The sequence below is a fragment of the Diabrotica virgifera genome, chromosome 8 (assembly GCF_917563875.1).
Source record: "Diabrotica virgifera virgifera chromosome 8, PGI_DIABVI_V3a".
Classification (NCBI taxonomy): Eukaryota; Metazoa; Arthropoda; class Insecta; order Coleoptera; family Chrysomelidae; genus Diabrotica; species Diabrotica virgifera.
This window is the reverse complement of record NC_065450.1, coordinates 31,864,026-31,887,286: the sequence shown is the minus strand read 5'-3', so window position 1 is coordinate 31,887,286 and position 23,261 is coordinate 31,864,026. Positions and strand designations below refer to the sequence as shown.

Below are 23,261 nucleotides of genomic sequence, written 5' to 3'. Positions count from 1 at the left end.
TTGCAATCTAAAACGGCAGAGTTAACCTTCAACTTTTTGAAAAAACTCGTGATAATCTTCGAGAAATAAGAAATTCGTTTTCCGAAATTCTATCAGAAGCAGCAGGAATAGCAGAATAGTGGGTATTATATAGGAATTTAAAAATAAACGGATAAAACGTATAAAAAAATTTACGATGAGCTCAGCTGCGACGAAAAAATAACTTGTAGCAAAAAAAGTTTTGAAGTTAATGTTTTCAATGTAAATTTAGATATAGTATTGCGACAACTTACTAATAGGTTTGTCGGATTAAGAGACATGAAGGTATCATGTCTATTCCCAAAAACTCTATCAACACTAACTGATGAAGACTTATTAAAGAAATGCCAAATATTGTTATTTACACATATTTTAGTAATTATACTGTTATTAGTTGTCGTTATGTTTATAATCCGGGGGCCCACAAAAATTGTCGCGGGGGGGCCGCAATCTTCAGCTACGCCACTGACTTAATCCTAAATATTGGCGTTACACCTCGATACACAGAGAGGCGAATATTTTGCCTAATCTACTAGTTATTATATCTATGACTTTGACCCGTAGAACACGAATTTTTTGGGTAACTTACTATATGCTTATATGGCATTTGAACTTACCTCTAATATTCGACTAATCATAGATTTCTGATCTAGAGAATCAATACTCGCTCCGGCATCCGGATAACATATCATATGCAAGAGCCTCTGTGCCTGCGAATGAGACAATAGCGGATCCAAAAGGTTGTCGACGTGGCAGAGCTCGTCTGATGATAGACACCGTTCCAACACCCATTGTTGAGAGCAGATTTCTCTTAAAACGTGACAGGCGAAAGCCGATAGTGATGCTGTGCTTTCTGCATTACCAGTGCTTGATTGTCTAAAGAAAAGATTCAGTATTATTCTAAATAGCCTAGTAAATGAACGTGAAATACGGCGATACCGTGTAATTTTCCGTGTCAGGATCGAATTGCATAAAAAATGAAAATTTGGATTTAGGTTCTATTTACCCTCCACTTCAAAGTTGAACTTGTGTCCAGGGTTGCTTTTACTTGGGTTGAAAGCCACCCCTTCTCGGGGATGAAACATATGGGTTTAAACTGCGTTCGGAAGTGGATAAATTGACTGATTCTAACAAACTTTTGTTCTATAGAATTTTTTATCTAAGTCAATAATTTTCGAGTTAATTACTAGTGAAAATGTTTATTTTTCAACAAAAAGCCACGTTTTCGGGCAGTTTTTCGCAAAGAATTCAAAAAGTAAGTATTTTATCGAAAAAAAAATCGTTACATGTAGCTTATATAAACAATGAAACAATGGTGTATTCATGAAGTCTATCGACCTAGTAAAAGCAAAGTTGTAACTCATGAAAAATTGTTCTTATTTGTCAAATTCCAAATCGAATATTTCAACGTAAAATAACCAAAAAATGAAGCATTTTTCCGGGAAAATTTATTAAAACTTTATTAAAGTGTTTAAATAAGCTTTATTTTTATTTTTATAAACGTTTCTAGTATCAAAACTAAGCGAGTTACACTCAAAATAAAGTTGCCCAGAGGCGTACGACAAGGGATACTGAATGGTTGACCCTTCCCAAATTCTACGCCACTTGGGAAACTACTACTTATTACTACATACTAAAGTATGTAACTTGTCCGTATCTTAATACTAGACATATAATATAAAAAAATAAACTTCTTCACAGTTTGTTGAAAAGGCCAATATCCTTTAGATAATTGAAAAGGTTTTTCGGATTACAATTATCTCCTAAAACATCTTTTATATTTATAGGTATTGAATGTTTGTTTCTTTCATTAATAAATTTAGGACAATCTACCAAAATATGTGGTATGGATATATTATAGTTACAATGATCACATATAGGGTGATTTGATTTAGATATAATATGACCATGAGTTAGTCTGCTGTGTCCTATACGCAAACGAGTTATTTTAGCAAACAATCGGCGATCGATGTTTATCTCACACCATGAATGTGTTGTACGTTTAATAGTCTGTAGAAATGATTTTGATTGTTGCCATTTATTTCCCCATTCACTTAGCACTTTCTGTTTCACGAACGTTTTAAAATCGGTCACTGACACTTTATTCACTGTTATTGAAGATGCACTGTGTATTGCTTCACCGGCATAATGATCCACTTTTTCGTTGCCTTCCAAACCAGTATGTGATGGAACCCAAAAGAAGTGAATTTGCTGTTTTGCTTGATTGATAAGGTGTAATTGATGTTGTATTAGCTGAACAATAGGATTACTGGTATAGAGCTGTTTTATTGAATGTAATGCACTAAGAGAATCAGTAATTATCAGAGTTTTTGAAATGTTAAGGTTGTTTACATGAATTAATGCTTGTAGAATCGAAAACAATTCTCCAGACAGAATACTGCTAGTAGATGATAGTTTAAATTGCAATATGGAATTTGGAGTGACAATTGCTGATCCTACACCATCACTGGTTTTGGATGCATCTGTATAGATGTGATAATAATCGGAAAAACATGAAAGTTTGTTAAGTGACTCTTGGTTTATTATTTTGTGAGTAGTTTCGAACTTATTATATTTGGTGAGAGTTAGATCACATTGTAAAGGGGGTAATGTCCATGATGGAAATTCAGCCGTGGTGGTTGACTTATCAAAGAATTTTGGAAACTGAACACTATACGAGGATAGATACCTTCGAATTCTCTCATAGAATGGTGGGTCTGTTCGGGTTTGTTTAATATAAATATCTTTAAAACGGTCACCAATTGTATTATGAAGAGAGGGATGTGATTTTATTGATTGAATGCTTGATGCATAAGCTAACGATAGATATATTCTCCTAAATTGCAAAGGTGGTTCACCAGTTAAACATTGTAAACTTTCAACAGGGCTAGTACGAAAAGCTCCAGTGGCTATTCTTAATGCTGTATTCTGTATAGTTTCAAGCTGAGCAAGTAATGTCTTCTTGGCAGAAGCGTAAACTATTGAACCATAATCAATCTTTGATCGTATAAATGATTTGTAAATGTGAATAAGGCTTTTAAAATCTGACCCCCAATTGTTGTTACACAGAGTTCGCAATAAATTCAGACCAGTTTGACAAGTTTTCTTGATGTACATAATGTGCATTTTCCAAGAGAGCTTTTTATCGAAAAACATTCCTAAAAATTTTATATGGTCAACATATTCTAAGCTGTTTCCATATATTTGCAAATCTGGCTTTGTAGAATGTCGATTCTTTGAAAACAATATACATTTTGTTTTCGTCGTAGAAAATTGTACTCCTACTTGTTTTTACCAATTCTCAAGGTGGTTTAATGTACATTGTAGATTTTTTTGTATCGAGCGAATGTTTTTTCCTTTTGTATATAATACTAAGTCGTCAGCATATAATCTTGCTTTAACAAGTTTTGGTAGATTATCTAATATTTTGTTTATGGAAATCAAAAAAAGTGTTGAACTGATGACAGATCCTTGCGGAGTACCATTTTCTTGATTCTTTATACTGGATGTAATACCATTTACGCGTACTTTAAATTTCCTATTATCTAAAAAGTTACGAATAAAATAAAGTATGTTACCTTTCACTCCCCAGTGACTTAATGTGTTTAAAATATCATACCTCCAAGCCATGTCGAAAGCTTTATTTATGTCAACAAATACAGCAAGACATTCCTGTTTAATAGCAAAACTTTCATGTATTTCTGACTCTAAATCTATTAAATTATCCAAAGTTGACCTGTTTCTTCGAAATCCGCTTTGCTCATTAATTATTAAATTATTTTTGTCTAGAAACCACAACAACCTTTTATTTACCATTTTTTCTAATATTTTGCAGATTGTGTTGGTGAGGGAAATTGGTCGATATGATTCAGGGTCAGTTCGTGTTTTGTTTGCTTTCAATAAAGGTATTACTATCGCCTCTGCCCATTTCGATGGAAATTCATGGCTATTCCAAATTTTGTTGTAGAAATCAAGGAGGTATAGTTTTGCGTTGTCTGGCAGATTTTGAAGAAAACTTACAGGAATTTCATCTGGTCCTGGTGCAGACTTTTTGGTAGTACGTAAGGAATAATTTAGTTCTTCTATTGTAAATGGTTTGTTAAGGGAGTTATCTTCCATGTCAATAAAATCAATTAATTTCTGTTCTGTATGTATCTTAATGTTTAAAAAGTCTTTGGAGTAATTGTTCAGTTGGATAAAAGTTGGTAATTGGTTTGGTAAAAGTTGTTTGGATAATATGTGCTTGTTTTCATACAAGAATGGGATTTTTTTATAACTATTGCATCCAGATACTTTTCTGACCTTTTCCCATACAGTACCTATAGGCATAGAATTATTAATACTAGACAGAAATTCCTGCCAAGATTTTTTTCTACTTAATTTTGTAACATATCTAAATTGGGCCCGTAATTTTTTATACTCGATGGTGTTTTCTGAAGTTTTGCAACGCTTCATTTTGTTAAAAGAATTTTTATATTGTTTAATAGCTTGGCTACAATCTGCATTCCACCATGGAAGAGAAGTTCTTTTCAAAATTTTTGTTTTGCCTACGTGGATGTTAGCAGCAGTATATAATAATGATGTGAATGAATTTAATATTTCATCGATAGATTGCTCTTTTGTAGTTTCTTCTAATGTTTGGTAATTTCGTTGGATATATGTTTTAAATGAATACCAATCTGCTTTCTTCAAGTTCCATTTTGGAGTCGGAGAGGTATTGCTCTTGTTGTCATTAATTGTCATAGAAATTTTAATAGGATAATGGTCGCTACCATATAAATATGGTATTACATCCCATGAAAGCTTTGGTGATAATACAGGATCGCAAATTGATAAATCAATAGCTGAGGAGGAACCCATGTGAATATTATATCGGGTTGGTTGCCCGTCGTTTAGGAGGTTCAAGTTTTTAGAAATTATCAAGTTTTCCAAGGTTTTCCCTTTAGAGTTTGTTCCGAGAGATCCCCATATTGGATTGTGGCTATTGAAATCACCTACAATTATTCTCGGAGTTGGAATTTGATCCAATAAATCTGTAAGATCTGTTTCTGTTATTGATTGGTTTGGGGGAATATATATATTGCAAATACGTATCTTTTGGGTAAATAGAACTGTTGCCGCTACTACTTCTAGACCACTCTTAATTTCTAAAATTTTTGATTCGTAATTTTGGTGTACATACATAGCGACTCCTCCACTAGCTATATTTGCATCCCTCCGATTTTTATAGTAACATTTATAATTTTTCATTTGGTAAGTATGCTGTCCTTTAAAATTCGTCTCCTGTATACATATAATGGATGGTATGATTTCTGAACATAAGTGTTTAAACATTTCAAAGTGAGTGTAAAACCCGTTTATATTCCACTGTAGTATGCAATCCATTTTTATTATTATTATATATTTTTATTCTTGTGAAGACTCTATAGAACTATCAGAGTCCTCTAGAAATTGTTTTATGGCAGCTGGACTCAAGTTGAGTTGTTTCATTATTCTTTTTCGTATTCTAGTACTCCTGCTTTTTATGACTCGATCGGTATAATATGGATGCATTTTTGACAATATTTTCAAGAAGTCGTCAATATCTTCGGTGTATGTTTTCACTAGACTGACAAGGTCTTTATTCTCATATGCGTTTTTGAAAAAATCTACCATCTGCTCAAAGTCCAATTTTAGTGTTTCTTCCTTAAATACAATTTTTGCTGGCTCTAGTAATTGTTCTAATTCGTTATAAGTTTTTGGTTTCTTGGTGGGATTTGTGTTCAAAACGGTGAAAGGCTGTGCGAATACTTCAGCGGGGGGTGTGTTTGCATCTGAAAAGTTTCGTTTAGCACTTGTGCTATCGGCTTCCATTGGTTTTTGGGGTATGTTCTCGTTTTTTTCTTTATTCGAGTCATTTTTGTTAAGCTTTTCAGTTAATTTTGTCGTTTCTTTTGATAAAATAGGCATTGGAGTTTCAGAAGTTAATGGGCTATTCTGATGTAAGGTCGTATTGGGAGGAATTAGGTTTGATGATGAAATAGTCATTGTATTAGGTTTTTCAGAAGTTGATGGGCTATTCTGATGTAAGGTCGTATTGGGAGGATTTAGGCAGTTATTAGCGAAATGCCCCTTTAGATTACAAGAAGTGCATTCTTGACTTTCATGTGATAAAAAAATACGATAATTTGTATTATCATGTGTCACAAGTATTGAATCAGGAACGACGGTGCAGGGTGGAGATATATACACTTGACGACGAAAACTTAGGATATGTTTGTATGCAGGATTAGAGGTACCTATTCGTAAAAAACTAATAGATGAAGTTAGTGTATAGCCAAGTTGTTTTAATTGATGTTCGAGGAATTCGTGTGGGATAGACGGGCAGACATGTGATAGTAGTAGTCGTTGACTGGGTATTATTAAAGGACGAGTTTGAACTTCTTCTCCATTTACTGTGATTATTCCTCGATGTTGTTTCATGAATTCATCTACGATAGTTTTGCTGGATAAATACATGCAGATTCGGTTGCCGGATATTCTTGAACAGAATAAGATGTTCTTTGGATTGACATTTTTTCCAATGGCTAAGAGGTATTCTTCTATTTTAATACCATTTAAGGAATTAAAAACAAGAGCTTGTTCTTTCAAAGGGAAAGCGGTAGGTTGTTGTTGCGTAAGAGCAGTTGAATAGCTATAGGGTTTGTTGGTGTTATCGTTGTTGGTTGAAGTCATCATTATTTTTTATAATATTGTTGATTCGAAAAATTTTTCATTTGCAAAATTTTAAAGCCGGACCTGCTTTTATACAGGTTCGACTAATTAAGTGGTCTTGATAATAATTAGCAAGGTTAGATACACACACTTTGTTTACTTATTATTTTGATAAATTGAATTACAAAATAACATTAAGGAAAAAGGTTTTTGTATCCTTACTTTTTCAGCATGTGATGTATCACTTCTCACTAACACAATTGTTAACTTTAGTATATTAAATTTGGTTTTATTTTCAAAGTATTCAAACTTTAAACGGAGCTGAATAAAACATGTGTTTATTAGACTATTGCCAGGGTTGGCCCCCCCCTTATCATACTTGGCAGAAAGGTTAGATACTTTTATACATATACAATCATTATGTAATCAAAAGAACTGTGCCGTTTCATTTTTAACTTCAAATATCGATACATTTTTGGCAAAGTAACGTAAGTGACATTTTATGTTTTTCCATTAAACTAAAGCTATTATTGTTTAGAAGGTACTGCCAAAGTGTAGTAAGCCTAGAATTAATTCAAACATAATATCTCTAGGCTTACAACACTCCGGCAGTACCTTCTAAACAATAAGAGCGTTTGTTTAATTGAAAAACATGATTCGCCAAAAATGTCACTTACGTTACTTTGCCAAAAATGTATCGATATCTCGAAAACTAATGACTTTATCGTTACCAATGAAGAGTATATTATTTACATAGAAATTATTGGAAAATAGAAAAATTGCACTATAATAGTAATTCCTCCAGTGGCGTAGAATTTGGAAAGGATCAACAATTCATTTTCCCCTGTCGTACGCCTCTGGTAGTAGCCAGAAACAATTGTTTAATATAATTTAGTATGATGTACAGTATCTGCTAGGTCTGGATTCCGCGTATGAAAAAAAAGTTGATTAATAGCAAGCTGAAAATTTGTTAAAAGCTTAACGGTGTCTAGTCGGACAAACTTTGATATATGGGAACACTGGAACAGGGGAAGTTTTAATTGTGGAACAGGTTAAAAATTTGGAACGGTCAGACTACGAAAACGGCACATGTATTTTGTCCGACAGAACAGACTTAAACTCTCCGAACAGAGATTAAACTCTCATGCAAAAATAAGACTGCTATTTATCACCAAATGGGCGTTTTAATTAGTGGAACATGTAATAGAATATGTCAAATGACAGGAATTATGACAGGTGATAAATAGCAGTCTGATTTTTGCATGAGAGTTTAATCTCTGTTCGGAGAGTTTAAGGGCCGGTTGTTCGAACGCTAATCAACATTGATCACTATCAAATATTTAATTACTGTCACAACTGTCAATGTCAACTTTGGTTGGGTTGCTGAAAACATAGTTAATTATAATTATGAGATTAGTTAGTCAATTAACATAACAATTATTAACACAATTGATTAACTAATTTCATAATTGTCATCAATAATTATGTTTTCGGCAACCCAACCAAAGTTGACATTGACAGTTGTGACAGTAATTAAGTATTTGATAGTGATCAATGTTGATTAGCGTTCGAACAACCGGCCCTAAGTCTGTTCTGTCGGACAAAATAAATGTGCCGTTTTCGTGGTCTGACCGTTACAAATTTTTAACCTGTTCCACAATTAAAACTGCCCCTGTTACAGTGTTCCCATATATCAACGTTTATCCGACTAGATACCCTTAAGCTATTAACAAATTTTCAGCTTGCTAATAATCAACTTTTTTTTCATACGCGGGATCCAGACCTATACACTTTCTGCCAAGTATGATAAGGATATGTCAAATAGTTTTAAAGTACTTCGTACAAATAGTTTTTAAATGTTAATCATATAAATTAATCAAAATATCTGTGCCGTTTCATTTTTAACTTCAAATATCTCGAAAACTTATGACTTACCAATGATGAGTATATTATTTACATAGAAAGTATTGGAGAATCTAAAAATGGGCTAAAATAGTAATTCTAAACTAAAAAGAGCCAATCATTCATGTTCCCATGTCGTACGCCTCTGGTAGTAGCCTTCTTCTTCTCTTTGTATGGACAAGACCCTGTCTGTTTTTGAAGTTATACTTCTTTAGGCGCGATTGAGATTGAGGGTGAATTTATACTGATCTGCGCGCATGCGCACACCGACAGTTTGGTATTAGTCTTTATACGGGCTCTGATTGGGTGTTGAAATGATCTGTCAATAATTGTTCAATATGGAGGTTATCGGTAAACAAAAATGTTGTATAATATATTAGTTTTTATTGTTGTGAGGACAGAAATAAAATCAAATTTATAATTATAGTGACTTTTTAAATAGTTTTGAAAAGCCACAGGTACGTAATTCTAAATGTTTCAGTTGTATTCCAATAAAAAAATACCTTCATACCTTTTCATTTGGAAAATGTAAAAAAAATAATGTACTTACCTAGTACTTGCTATGCTATACCCCTAGTAGGCAATGCTTTAATTTACATAATCTGATTACGAACAAACTTTCTACAAATTTTCATCTAATGTATCGTTTTCTTACTCTATATATTGTTGTATTTTAATTCGACAAAAATCAAACTAATAAAAATTCATATAAACAAAATGTCAAAAAGTTGTTCAGTTTATGTATATTCCCACATGACGTATACGCGAAGGTGGTACAGTTTGAAATCGCTTCGGCTCTCGTACGGCGGGATACACGGGAAGTAGGTTCAAGCCCAATGCAAGTTATATCATTTTTTTATTTTTTTTTATAGATTTTATGATTGTAAGTATATTATTATATAATTTTTTTCAGAAAATACGTATTTAATTAAATTTTTTGGCAACAATTATTGTTCAGAAATCATTTGTGGCATTTTTCAATGTGTTTGTGTGTGTTTTATTCTTTTATTTTTTTAATTTTTGGTATTGTTTTAATAAAAATTTTTGGAAAGTAGTAGAGAAACTGTTTAAAGTATATTGATTTCGTTGAAATCACATAATAGAAGTATAACTTCTTACGTGCGTACAAAGTACACACATTCTTTTTTTTTTTCAATGTACCTCTAGTAAGTTGTCGTTCCATCGTTTTCGTGGTCTTCCCACTGATCGTCTTCCTATTGGGGAACCGTCTCTCGCTCTCCTTACTACTATATTCAGGCGCGGATACAGAGGGGGGTCAACGTGTCCATGGACCCCCCTATTGTATTTAGTCTATAAGCATTTTTTTATTATTTATTTTTTTTTTTCTGTCAACTCTTATTTTCAAACGATCAGTAAGTAAGTCTGGACCGCCCTATTATAAATTTCTAGATCCGTGCCTGACTCTATTTGTTGTCATTCGGCTTATGTGGTCATTCCATTCTATTCTTCTGTTTCTTACCAAGTTATTAATGTTGTCCATCTTGCATCTCCTTCGTATATCTGTACTTCTAGCTCTATCTAATAGTGTCTTACCATTGATTTTTCGAAATGTTTTCATCTCTGCTGCTTTGAGCAATCTTTTTGTCCTCTCTGTGTCGAGTCGTGTTTCTGCCGCGTATGTCATTATTGGTCTGATGACTGTTTTGTAAATTCTGCCTTTCATTTCTTTTCCGATATTTTTATTTCTCCATATTGCGTCATTCAGGCAACCTGCGGCTCTGTTTGCTTTATTCACTTGATCTTCCACTTATGTTTCGAACCTTCCGTAGCTAGATAGATAGTGTGATACCTAGATAATTAAACTCCATTACTTGTTTTACTATCTGACCTCCCAGCTCCAATTTACATCTTATTGGATTTGCTGTCATAACCATGCATTTTTTTCTTTTTTTTTTGGGAAAATTAACATGTTAAATTTTCTGGCGGTTATGTTCAATTGGTGCAGCATACGTTGTAAATTATCTTTACTTTGAGAGATTAGTATTGATTGGTAGTAGCCAGAAACGATTTTTAACATAATTTAGTATGGTGTACAGTACCTATACTGTCTGCCAAGTATGATAAGGATACGTCAAATAGTTTTAAAGTACTGGGTAATAATAGGGCATTGAAGTATTACGTAACGAAATTTTTGAAGATTTTTGACCCCCCCCTCCCCCCAACCCAACGTAATACTTGAACTGCCCCTAAGAAGCCACATTTTATTTAAGCAATTTGAGTTAAATCTTAATATTTTGAGGTATAAAATCTACAACTCAGATATTGGACATTCTTAATGAATCACCCTGTATAAAATAAATGGTAAAGCGGTCATGATTAATTTCATTTGGGGTGCTAAATAGAGGGATATTTTCACGATTTTTTTGCCAAAAAAGGGGCCAACTTTATTTTGAGTATAACTCGCTTAGTTTTGATACTAGAAACTTTTATATAAAATAAAAATAAAGTTTTTTTAACATTTTAAAAAAGCTTTAATAAGTTTTCCCGAAAAGTGCTTCATTTTTTTTTGTTATTTCACGTTGAAATATTTGATTTAGAATTTGACGAATAAGAACAATTTTCACTAGACTTCATGAATACACCATTTTTTAATTTTTTTTATAAGCTACATTTTTGATAAGAATATTTTTTGCGATAAACTACTTAATTTTTGAGTTATTTATGAAAGACCGCCTGAAAACGTGGTTTTTTGTTGAAAAATAAACATTTTCACTGGCAAATAACTTGAAAAGTTTTGACTTGGAAAAACTTCTACAGAACAAAAGCTGCTTAGAATTAGTCAATTTATCCATTTCCGGACTTGTTTTAAACGGATGTTTTTTCACCCCCGCCCAAGTAAAAGCAACTAACGGCAAAGTCTAATTTTGAAGTGGAGGGTAAGTAGAACCTAAATCCAAAACGGTCATTTACTGGGCTAAAAGCTAAACACGCTGATGTTTTATTATTATTTTTTACTTAATTTAATTTGGTATGTACATTTTACTCAAAAAATTAAAGATAATACAGAAGCAAATGAGTTATGTGAATCAGACTTGTGAGTTTGATTGTACGTTAACATTTCACTACCATTTGTGGAAAAAAGTTGCGGCAAATTTTCTTTTGTTCACTCCATGTTCTTTTTTGTTCCATTATTTGTTGATTTTTGTATGTCCAATATGTCCGATGTCCAAAATGTCATTCGAACGCGAAGGTCAATACTAAGATCGTGGCTGCAAAGCACGTTTCTCATTTTGACAAAGGTAGCTCGGGTTTGTTGTATTCGGCTTTTAATTTCTGAGGTTGGATCCCAGTTCTCATTGATATCACTGCCGAGATACACGACTTTCTCTACTCTCTCCAGTGTGGCATCTTCGATTTTTCTACCGTCATCCTGTATATAATTTTGTTTGGAAACTATATGTTTAGTTTTCTTAATATTGAGTTTTAATCCCTACTATGTTTTTACCTTAAGACAATTTTCCATGAGGCAAAAAATTATATATTTACAAAAAATAAATAAAAATTACATAGGTTTTAAAAAATGCTAATTTACAACAAAACGTTTTAGATTTTTATACAGCCAAAACCTATTCATACACCTAAGGGATGTTTAAAAAACACAAATATTTTATATATTTACAAATTATATGGGTAAGGTGAATGTACAAGAATGGTGAGAAAATATTACTGGAGTAAATCATAGCCAAAATCAAAACTGAAACATATTTTATTCATAATATTCTATGAATGCTCTTAATACTTAATTCGTGTAGTTTAACTTAAAAAGTGAGCTATAGATAATTCTAATGACTTGTCCAATTATAACAGGTACCATGAAAACAACACTAATTGCTACAATGGAGTTGCTCATTGGCATCACCTCTCTAGACATATAAGTCAACAAGGTGGTGCTGGTGACAATGACGCGATTGTGCTTAGCGGATGCAAACCTTGATCACATTATAAAGAGGGACAGTAGAACTACTCTCCGAAAAATTGGAAGTAAAATCTTTCAACGCGCATGGCGACCGCGCAAGGTTCCCAGTCGCTAGACCACCACTCTTGCATTGCTAGTCGCGTAAAAACATACGGGTTTTAAAATGGAAAACCCGCATCCACCACTAGTGAATTACCAATTGCGTACTGCCGGTATTACTTCTTGAGATCAAAGTGCCGACATAGAAGAGGTTTTACTGTCCCTTTTATACTGTGCCTTGGTGTAGGAATAGGACAATGGAGATGTCGTCTCTAGTGGGAAGAGCTAGCTGCGCTTCATACAAGCTGTGACTCAATTAAAGTTTGTCTTCGACAAATCCTAGAAAATCGAAACAAAACAACCTAGGGAGTCAAACGTGGCAAGTGTGTATTGTATATAAACCGATGGCTCCACATCCACAATAGAAGAAGGCTCAGGATGCGGATATACTACACATCACTGAACTTAAGAATAAAGTGGGGTATTAGCAAAAATGGCAGTGTAGTTCTGGCGGAACTGGCTGGTATTTCCATAGTCGCACAAGAGATAACCCGAAAAGGTATAGTCGGTATAACCATAATAATCTGCACGGACAACAGACAAGCGCTACTAACCTTGAATAGACCACGTGTCACATCAGGGTTAGCAATGGAGTGTCACTACTCACTATCTCAAGCTTCGGTAATAACATCATCCTGAGGTGGGTTAAAGGACACAATGGAAATAAAGGCAACCGCAAAAATGGATGTTTACGCTTCCCTTATCTTCATGGGACTGACTATTTGCTTCTCGACTTACGGGTATAGTGACCTTGAAGGTTGCAGCTAAATGTGCACACTTATCGATCGCGCTCTCAACGTGTACTGAATGACTGCCCAACACAGTCTGCCAAATCGCTTGACTTGTTATCAAGTACTGTGCACATGGCAGAGCAGCAGAAACTGGCGTGCTCTGGGTCCACGCGGCTTACTAGTCATATACGCGGCATAAATGTGCATCGAGCCTTACATACCTTTCAGACCTCTTCTTAATGTTTAGTGTTTTCTAATTGTTTTATTCTATGTTCTAATATGTGTATTATTTTATCTACATATTCATTCATTCATTAAGCATCACAATCCCTAGAGATTATAGCTAACGCCATGGCGTTTAAAATACTATTCTCGGGTGAGGTGGATTAGTCCTCTGTCATTTTATAGCTTGCTGTGTGTCTTTGCTGTTCTCGTGATTTTTTTCCATTTCTTCCTGTCCTTGCACTGAACTTTCCAGTCTTTCACATTCACTGCTCTTATGTCTTCTTCTGCATCATCCAGCCATCTTCTTCTGGGTCTTCCTCTACGCCTGGGCCATAGTGGTGTCCAGTTAGTTATCCTTCTCAACATATCTGATTGTGGGCGTCTCGGTATATATCCTATCCATTCTAAGCGAAGCGATTTTATGTATCTGACTACGTTTTCTCTCTTTAATTCTTCTTCAATTTCGACATTTGTTTTCATTCGTATTTCTCCCTCTCTTGTTACATTGTGGCCCAGTATTGTTCTCATTATTTTTCTTTCAAATTTCAGAAGACTATCTTCTTTTTCTTGTTAATCGTTGTTGTTTCCATCTCATATGTAACAACAGGTCTTATTAAGGTCTTATATAGGTTCATCTTGGTTCTCTTGCTCAGGGTCTTGCTTCTCAGCAGATTTCTATTCATTCCATATGCTTTTTTGCCTTTCAAAATTCTTTCCTCTGTTCTCTCTTTTCCAGTTTTCCCTATTGTTGCTCCCAGGTAGCTAAAGGTAGATACAGTTTCAAATTTATGGTTTTCTGTTATATTTCTGATTTGTTGTGTCGTCCTTCGCTAGCGTCATGTATTTTGTTTTGTGCTGGTTTATCTGTAGCCCTTTTCTCCTCGCTTCCTTATCTAATTTTTCAACGGCTTTCATAAGTGTATCTTTATCTTTGCTATTATGACTAGATCATCTGCATATGCTACTAGTTGAAGTTGATCTGCAATAATGTTTTTGTTTGCAAAGTTTGTCCTCCTTATTATTACTTCCAACATCAGGTTAAATAGTGTCGGTGAGATAGAGTCACCTTGTTTGACGCCTTTGTTTATATTGATTTCATTAGAAGTTGTTCTGGGTTGTATGAAGTTGTATGTCTTAATTTTTCTGGGATTCCAAGTTTATCTGGCTCCTCCATTCTTCAATTTCTTCTTCGTCATTACCTTGTATTATTGGTCTTACTTCTTCATCGAAGGTGTGCTTCCTCTGTAGTGAATAGCATTTTTTCATAATATTCTTCCCATATTTTGCTGATCTGGTTGTCTTCAAACACGGTTTCTCCTTTTTGGTTTTTTAGTCCTCTTGTTTTAATGCTGGAGTTATTTTTTGTTGCTCTGACTTTTTTGCAAAATTGTTTTATTTTATGATTTTTCCTGTCTTTTTCAATATCCTCCAGCTTTTCATTTAACCAGTCATTTTTCTTTTTTTTATTTGTTGCGTTGGCTTTGTTTCTCGCTATTTTGTATTCTTCCCTATGTTGTTCTGACGGGTTGTTGATCCATGTCATTCTGGCTGAGTTTTTTAAAGTTCTGTTTGTTTCGCAGTCTTGACCAGTACCAGTTTTTATTTCTTTTTGTTGTTTTTTTCTTTCCTATTACTTCGTTTGTTGTTTCATTTATTTTGCTTTTTATTTCTTGCCATCTTTCGTTTATATTTGTGGGTTGACTATTGAGGTTGGATATTTTTTCATTCATCTGTTGTTCGAATTTTTCTCTTATTTCAGTCTCTTCTAATCCTCCTAGGTTCCATTTATTAGAGTTTGTTTTAGATTGATATCTTTTTTTCCATTTGTGTGTGTGTGTGTGTGTGAAAAAATGGCTTGGATGCGGGTCCGTTAGCCACAGATTTTTATTTTATTTTTACCTCAATTTATTAGTTTTGTTATATTCCCACCTATCTGACTCAAATGACTATATTTGTTTCTTTCAAGTAGTTTATGAATAATTTAAATATTTCCATTTTATGACAACTTAGTAGATATTCTATACTAATTGGAAAATGAACTTGTTTTTGTCGTAAATTGTAATACAATTGATTTATATATCTCTCGTTAATTTTGCATTCAAAGAAAATATGGTTCAAATCTCTAATCGAAACATTATCACAAAAACAGACTGATGAATTAACTATTCCTAATTTGTGCAGATGTGCCTCATATTTTCCGTGTCGAGTTTTTAATCTGACGATAGTTTTTTTTTTCATTTGAGAGCGCTCATTTTTATTATTACCAGGAAGTGGTCCGTGTCCGCATTTGCCCCTCTGTAAGATCGTTTTTTGTACTAAGTCTTTGGTTGCTAGGACGTGGTCGATTTGATTTTCACTACCAGACGGGTGTCTCCAGGTTGTCTTATGTTTTCTTGGATGCTCAAATTTTGTCGACAGGAAGGTCATCTACATATAAATATTATATTTTATTTATAGATTAGGTTTAAGTATACACAGAACACAAAACAGGAATACAGGAAAAAGACTGAGGGAGACCTATATCTAGCAGTGGATAGATCCGGGTTGAATGATGATGATGATGATACACGATTAAAAAAATTGCATTTCTTGACTTTAACTCAAACTTTGAATTTCAGTTTTGATTTATTTCCCTAGAAAAGAAAAAAGTGAAAAATAGTATTTTAAGATATACACAGAGACGGGATGTTAACACTGTTGCTGACTCGTGAATGTAAAGCTTTGCAACCAGGATGTAGACACACAAACAGAAATGCCTAAGTGATTATAAAAGGTACATCTACTTTAAATAAATATAACTGTCAATAATGTTACGACATTTTAATAGTTATTTATGTATTAAGAGCGAAAAGTGATACATTATTGCTTGAGAGTAAAAGTTACCGCGGTAATTACTCGAAAGCAATAATGTCACTTTGCGCTTGTAATACATACAACATTTTTTCTACAATCGCTCAATAAAATGAAAGTATTTTTAAATCATTAACTTTATTGTAGCTTTTTTTTTGTATCTGTCATTATAATGTCATAACATTAACTTTTATATCTATCAGTTTGAATGTTCAATGTGTTTGTATTGTATGGTTGTACGGTTGCTACGGACAACGCGCGTAAAATCAAAGTTTACGCGCTTGAGCGATGAAGTGACGGTACTCAGTAAACGTCAACTTTTCGTTGCCATTGACAAGCGAAAAAGTCTTCTATATCAAGTGATTGTAGAAAAAAATATTTGAATAGTAGACGATAGTCTGTTATTACAACATTAATCAGGTATCAATCTAGTAGCGTATTAAAATCCCATTGAGCCCAGTAGCTTGGTGGACCCACTTTATTTTGAGTGGTGGTATAAGTGGATACTTGAATCAAGCTGCACTCTAGCCAGAAATGTGCTGTGGCTGTGAATGTCACAAACCACACATACTCTTCGACGTTTCCCGCAGGGGCGGCCCGTCGGGGTAGGCAAGGTAGGCGCCGCCTACCCTCTTCAAATGTAGTACAATAATATAAATTATTAATATAAATTACTTATTTCAAAATTGTAATTTATAAATTTTGACACAATATCTACAATAAAATAGCAAAAATTATCCAAATTATTTTTAAAAATATCCAAAAAATTTTCTCCGTAGTTATAATTATTGTACGCTCCTTGTAGTATCAGTAGTACTGTATAGATTCTATATTCTCCTTGGTCAGGCACTCGGGAACGTAGCCTGAAATAGAACGACGCCAACACCGAATGACGTGCGATCTCTCTCTGTTTACGCGAGCAGGCCTGCTGCAGCGACCGTATTCTACGATTTTAAACGGGCGGATAGGCACAGAGTCTTATAGCCGGACCTACAAAATTTTATCAGTTGCTTCTCTTGTGTCTTGTGAAACTGTTTTAAAATAATTGTTTTTTGATTTTGGCTGTTATTAGTAGGTTAAGTATTGAATAAAACTAGGTAGGACAATTTAAATTTGTTTATGAAAACTGAATAATGTGTTATTAGATTATATAGATAATTAAAAATTTAAAGCGAGGTTAATTGTTAACTTATCAATTTATTCGAATAGTAAATTATTATTTGATACATAAATAAAATAAGTAATATTTGACGTTGTTGAAACGTAGGTGTGTTAGTTTTATTGGTGGAAAAACTTTAGTCATCGAATATGAATATTTTAAACAATGTAATATGCAGTTTGATCGAGACGCCTTATTCAAGGCGCCCAAATCAAGAAAGATTAGTAATTATTTCAATGGGCCGGCCTTTACAAAATTTAACAATTTTATCCACAGATAAGACAAAAGACAATCAACCATTTTCGAGATCGTTTAAAACAATATGGTATGAAAATCATAAATGGCTAAGCGGAAGTTATTTTAAAAATTCACTTTTCTGTTGGCCTTGTCTGTTGCTCTCAAATTTGAAGCAAAATGTTTGGGTGAGTCAGGGATATTCAGATTTGAAAAATTTATCAGCTAGTGTAAAAAAACATGAATCTTCGAAAGAACATTTAAACAATTGCTTAGATTTAAAACGGTTAGAAAAAAATAAACAAACTACTGACAGTGCTTTCGCTGGACATATTTCTCTATCTAATAAGATATATAATGAAGAAGTTGAAAAAGATTGAAGAAGTTGAAGAAATTGATGTTACAATTCTTTTAGCAAAACAAGAACTTACATTTCGCGGTCGTGATGAGAGCCATAATTCTTCAAACATGGGTAATTTTAAAGAAATTTTTAATTAAGTAGTTAAACGCGATCAGGAAATCCAGGATCATGTTAAAAAATAGAAGGGGTGTTCACGGGTTTGTCAAAAACAATACAAAATGATTTAATAGATTGTCTTGCCGATTACCTAAAAATTGAAATTTCAACAGAAATTAATGAAAGTCAATTTTTTTCTATACTAGCTGACGATACTACTGATATAACCGAAAAATCACAGTGTACTTTAACAATCCGTTTTGTTAACAAAGTTGGTCAGGTAACAGAAAGATTTTTAGGGTTTTTTGATGTTAGCGATAATAGATCTGCAGACGCTCTATATAGTTTAATTTCAAACGTGCTTGAGCCATATGATTACAAAAATAAATTAATTGCTCAATTTTACGATGGTGCAAGTGTAATGGCTGGCTCTTTAAACGGATTACAATCAAAAATTAAAGTAGATGCTCCAAAAGCAATTTTTACACATTGTTGCGCTCATAGATTACATTTAGTATTGCAAGACGGCTCAAAATGTATTACAAACTGTAGGATATTTTTTGTCGCCTACCCGAAGTATATGTGTAGCCTACCCGCATACTGAGGTCACGAGCCGCCACTGGTAAGAGCCAAACCACACGGACCACGCTGCAGCGCTACTCTGTGGATCCACAGAGTGGCTGACGATGATTTACCGTGGGTTCTTATGTAGAGTGGCCGGCGCACCCCACACGAGCGTTTGTAGCCGGCCACAGTCGCTCGCATAAGAACCCACGGTAAACTACTTTTGTGGATCCACAGCGTAGCGCTGCAGCGTGGTCCGTGTGATTTGAGAGTAAATGGTCAATGTCAAGACAGCAAATTACTTGCTTTTCCAATACAGAGATGTCGCCTTCAGTCAATTTTCTTGTCACATTTAACAATTAACAATTAAATTAGTGGTTTATTTTTGTATTTACCTCACAATTTGTTGCTTACTTATTAGTGGTGTAACGTTTATAATCATAGTTAATCCCCATTTTAATCAATTCTATCCGTTTTTATGAGTAGAAGTTTTAGTTAACACTATGTGTTCGATCCTCCAGTGCTGTGCTTCCACATGTAAATAAAACAATATTTTGCTCCAAAGGTTTCCAAATCCTAAAAAGCACCTCCATCATTTCAAGCAAGGTTGTAAAAGATTACATGCAAATACAATCCCGACTTTAAAGTTATCAAGTAAGGTATTTATTTAAAAAATCTTCCTAGAAGTTACATACATACATACATAATCGGTTGCCTCTTTTACCATTAGGTGTCCTCTGAGAGTGTTAGTGACACAATAGGACTTCCTAGAAGTTATTCTTTCCAAAAATTTTCATTCAAATAAATATTAAACATTGATTTATTATAAAAACACTGCTTTCACGTGACAGTAGTGTTTAGGATTTTGGTAAAAAATTGGAATATTTGAAGTTTTCAGTAAAACTGTGATTTTTGTTTTATTGGTATTTCAGCCATACTATTCAGTAGCGCAATTTTTAACGAACTTTAGACTTTTAGTATTTTTATGTAGATAGTACTTTTAAGATAATTTTAAGTTATATTATAATTATTCAATAAAAGATTGCACTGTCTTTCTGTTGTTTTAACTTCCTGCGAAATTTGATACTGGCGTATTAAGCTGTACCTTTTATTCAAAAATCCCGCAAAATTTATAGTTTGAAATTCCCGCGTAAATATAATTTGTCAATTTAGTTGCCTTTCCAATTAAGAGATGGCGTTAATTCGATCCGAAAGTACAACATGGTCGTGGAACGTCTAGAGTCTAGAGTATGTATGGTTTGTGGTGGTAGCTGCCCTCTGAGCTACCGAGCCGATGTAGAAAACTGTTTTTAAACATTAGGTGCGCGTGTAAATTATTATCCACTAGTTTTTATTTTTCTTTTTTAAACAATAAATCAGAATACGTATAGGTACTTTTTAAAATCACTTTTGTTTGAAGTATGTTCGGCAGTTCTGGTATAGAAATAGGACGGTGCAAGCGTAGGGTGACACAAACAATGCAAAGCGATGATTATTTAATAGTAGTTACAATATAATTATCGATTTGACAAACCTATGTGTCGTCCTCGATCCGCACACATCCACGTTCATCCTAACAAAAAAAGAAATAGAAACAACAAAAATTTAAATAATAAAAGAAACAAAAATGCGATGGTAATAGTAGAGTTAAAGAAAACTGTAAGATATGTAGAGTAAGGGTAACAATCCTTACTTTTATTAATAATTGTAATATATTTAAATTCATATACACTGAGCGGCACAAAAAATGGCCATCCCACAAAATGGGTAATTTTTTCTGTCGTGCATTTTCTAAATCTGTCGTCCGATTTAAGTGATTTTTTTAACATTTTATAGCCTTATTCTTTAACAATGTCGCTGAAATAAAATTATTGCTAGACAGGTAAATGATCATTGTATACCGGTTGTACCAATCAAACTGTGTTTTATTCTCAAAGTTCACCACACCCTGTGTAATATTCTAGCATTTATAAAATATTGAAATTAAAACCTAACTATAACCGCAGGTTTTCTTAACATTCTGTTTTTTGATTCATTCGCTTATGTTGGATAATAAAAAAATTAGGTACTTTAACAACTAACCATGTTCTTCATTAATACAGGGTGTTTCTAAATAAGTGCGACAAACTTTAAGGGGCAAATCTGCATAAAAAATAATGGCCGTTTGCTTTATAAACACATGTCGGCAAATGCTTCGTTTCCGAGATACTGGATGTTGAATTATTTTCTTACAAACTGACGATTTATTTATTGCTCTAAAACCAGTTGAGATATGAAAATGTTCTTTTCTTACAAACTGACGATTTATTTATTGCTCTAAAACCAGTTGAGATATGAAAATGAAATTTGGTAGGTTTTAAGATACAGTTATTGCACATTTTTTGACATGCAATTAAGGATTTTATATTCTCCATTGGCGCGCATACGGGTAATATGACGGGTAATATTACCCGCATGCACGCCAATGGTGAATATAAAATTCTTAGTTGTATGTCAAAAAATGTGCAATAACTATATAACTATCTTAAAACCTACCAAATTTCATTTTCATATCTCAACCAGTTTTAGAGCAATAAATAAATCGTCAATTTGTAAGAAAATAATTCAACATCCAGTATCTCGGAAACGAAGCATTTGCCGACATGTGTTTATAAAGCAAACTGCCATTATTTTTTTATGCAGATTTGCCCCTTAAAGTTTGTCGCACTTATTTAGAAACACTCTGTATTAATGAAGAACATGGCTAGTTGTTAAAGTACCTATCTTTTTTATTATCCAACACAAGCGAATGAATAAAAAAACAGAATGTTAAGAAAACCTGCGGCTATAGTTGGGTTTTAATTTCAATATTTTATAAATGCTAGAATATTACACAGGGTGTGGTGAACTTTGAGAATAAGACACAGTTTGATTGGTACACCCGGTATACAATTATCATTTACCTGTCTAGCAATAATTTTATTACAGCGATATTGTTAAAGAATAAGGCTATAAAATGTTAAAAAAATCACTTAAATCGGACAACAGATTTAGAAAATTCACGACATCAAAAATTACCCATTTTGTGGGGTGGCCATTTTTTGTGCCGCTCAGTGTATTTACCTACATAGAACACAAAAGTAGGTCGAGGTTGGAAACGTGTTCTTTACTTAAAATATAGGTATTATTATGAAACACATGGCCTTGCATCAACAAATAATAACTTTTTAATAATTTTAACAAATAATATACAATAGGGAACAACAATTAATTAGATAGATAGATGTAGATGGGGGTGAAAAAATATTCGTCCAAAGTAAGTCCGGAAATGGATAAACTGACTAATTTTAGGTAATTTCTGCTCTATAGAGTTTTTTCACTAAGTCAGTACTTTTCGAGTTATTTGCCAGTGAATATGTTCATTTTTTCAACAAAATAACCACGCTTTTAGACGGTTTTTCGCAAATAACTCAAACAGTAAGTATTTTGTCGAAAAAATATTCTTAGCAAAAATATAGACTGTAAAAAATTTAACAAAATGGTGTATATATCACGTCTTTATACCTAGTAGAAGCAGAGTTATAGCTAATGAAAAATAGGTTCATATTCGTCAAATTTTAAATGGAATACTTTAACGTGAAATAATCAAAAATGAAGTACATTTCGGGGAAAACTCATTACAACTTATTTAAAGTGTTTAAAAAAAGCTTCATTTTGGTTTTATAAAAAAATTTCTAGCATCAAAAGTAAACAAGTTACGCTCAAAATAAAGATAGTCCCTTTTTTTTGTAAAAAAATCGGGAAAATCACCCCTTAATTAGTATCTCAAATGAACTTAATCGTTACGACTTCACAAGTTTCTTGACTCGTGTATGTATTGTTTATACGATCTGTAAGTTTCATCGGTTTAAAGTCCTTGTTTTTGAAAGGGCTGTGGTTAAAATAGGTTGAACGAGTCACTGATCACGAATGTATGCAAATTTAGAAACACCAAATCTTTATCAATTTTTGTTTAACAGAAAAACAAAAAAATACATGATATTCAGAAAAACAGTGCTGACTTTTTTTTGTTTTTCTAGATTTTTGGTATCTCTAACAATTTTTAAGTTATTTTGAAAAAAAAGCATATTTTTCAAATTAAAATTTTTAAAAATTTTATTTTAAAACGAAATTTTTTCAAAAATAAGCACTTTGAATCGATGAAACTTACAGATCATATAAACACAACATAAGTAAAATAATTTGTGGAGCGCCAACGATTAATTTCATTTAATCTGCTAGTTAGGGGTGGTCTTCCCGATTTTTTTTTGCCAAAACAAAAGGGACCAACTTTATTTTGAGCGTAACTTGCTTAAATTTAATGCTAGAAACTTTTTATACAAACAGAAATAAAGCTTTTTTAAACACTTTAAA

At 33.2% G+C, this 23,261-nt stretch overlaps 1 protein-coding gene across 2 annotated transcripts in view; it reads right to left on the bottom strand.

Moving 5' to 3' along the window:
* Positions 1–23,261, bottom strand: part of LOC114344448 (mediator of RNA polymerase II transcription subunit 12) — a 268,924-nt gene that overhangs the window by 50,642 nt on the left and 195,021 nt on the right. The window contains exons 16-17 of one of the 2 annotated variants that reach the window (XM_050659395.1): positions 20,404–20,442; positions 636–894 (exon numbers count right to left, since the gene is read on the bottom strand). In XM_050659395.1, the coding sequence (XP_050515352.1) occupies positions 636–894; positions 20,404–20,442 (298 nt within the window). The remainder of the gene's footprint in view (positions 1–635; positions 895–20,403; positions 20,443–23,261) is intronic. The other variant, XM_050659396.1, reaches the window with a different exon arrangement.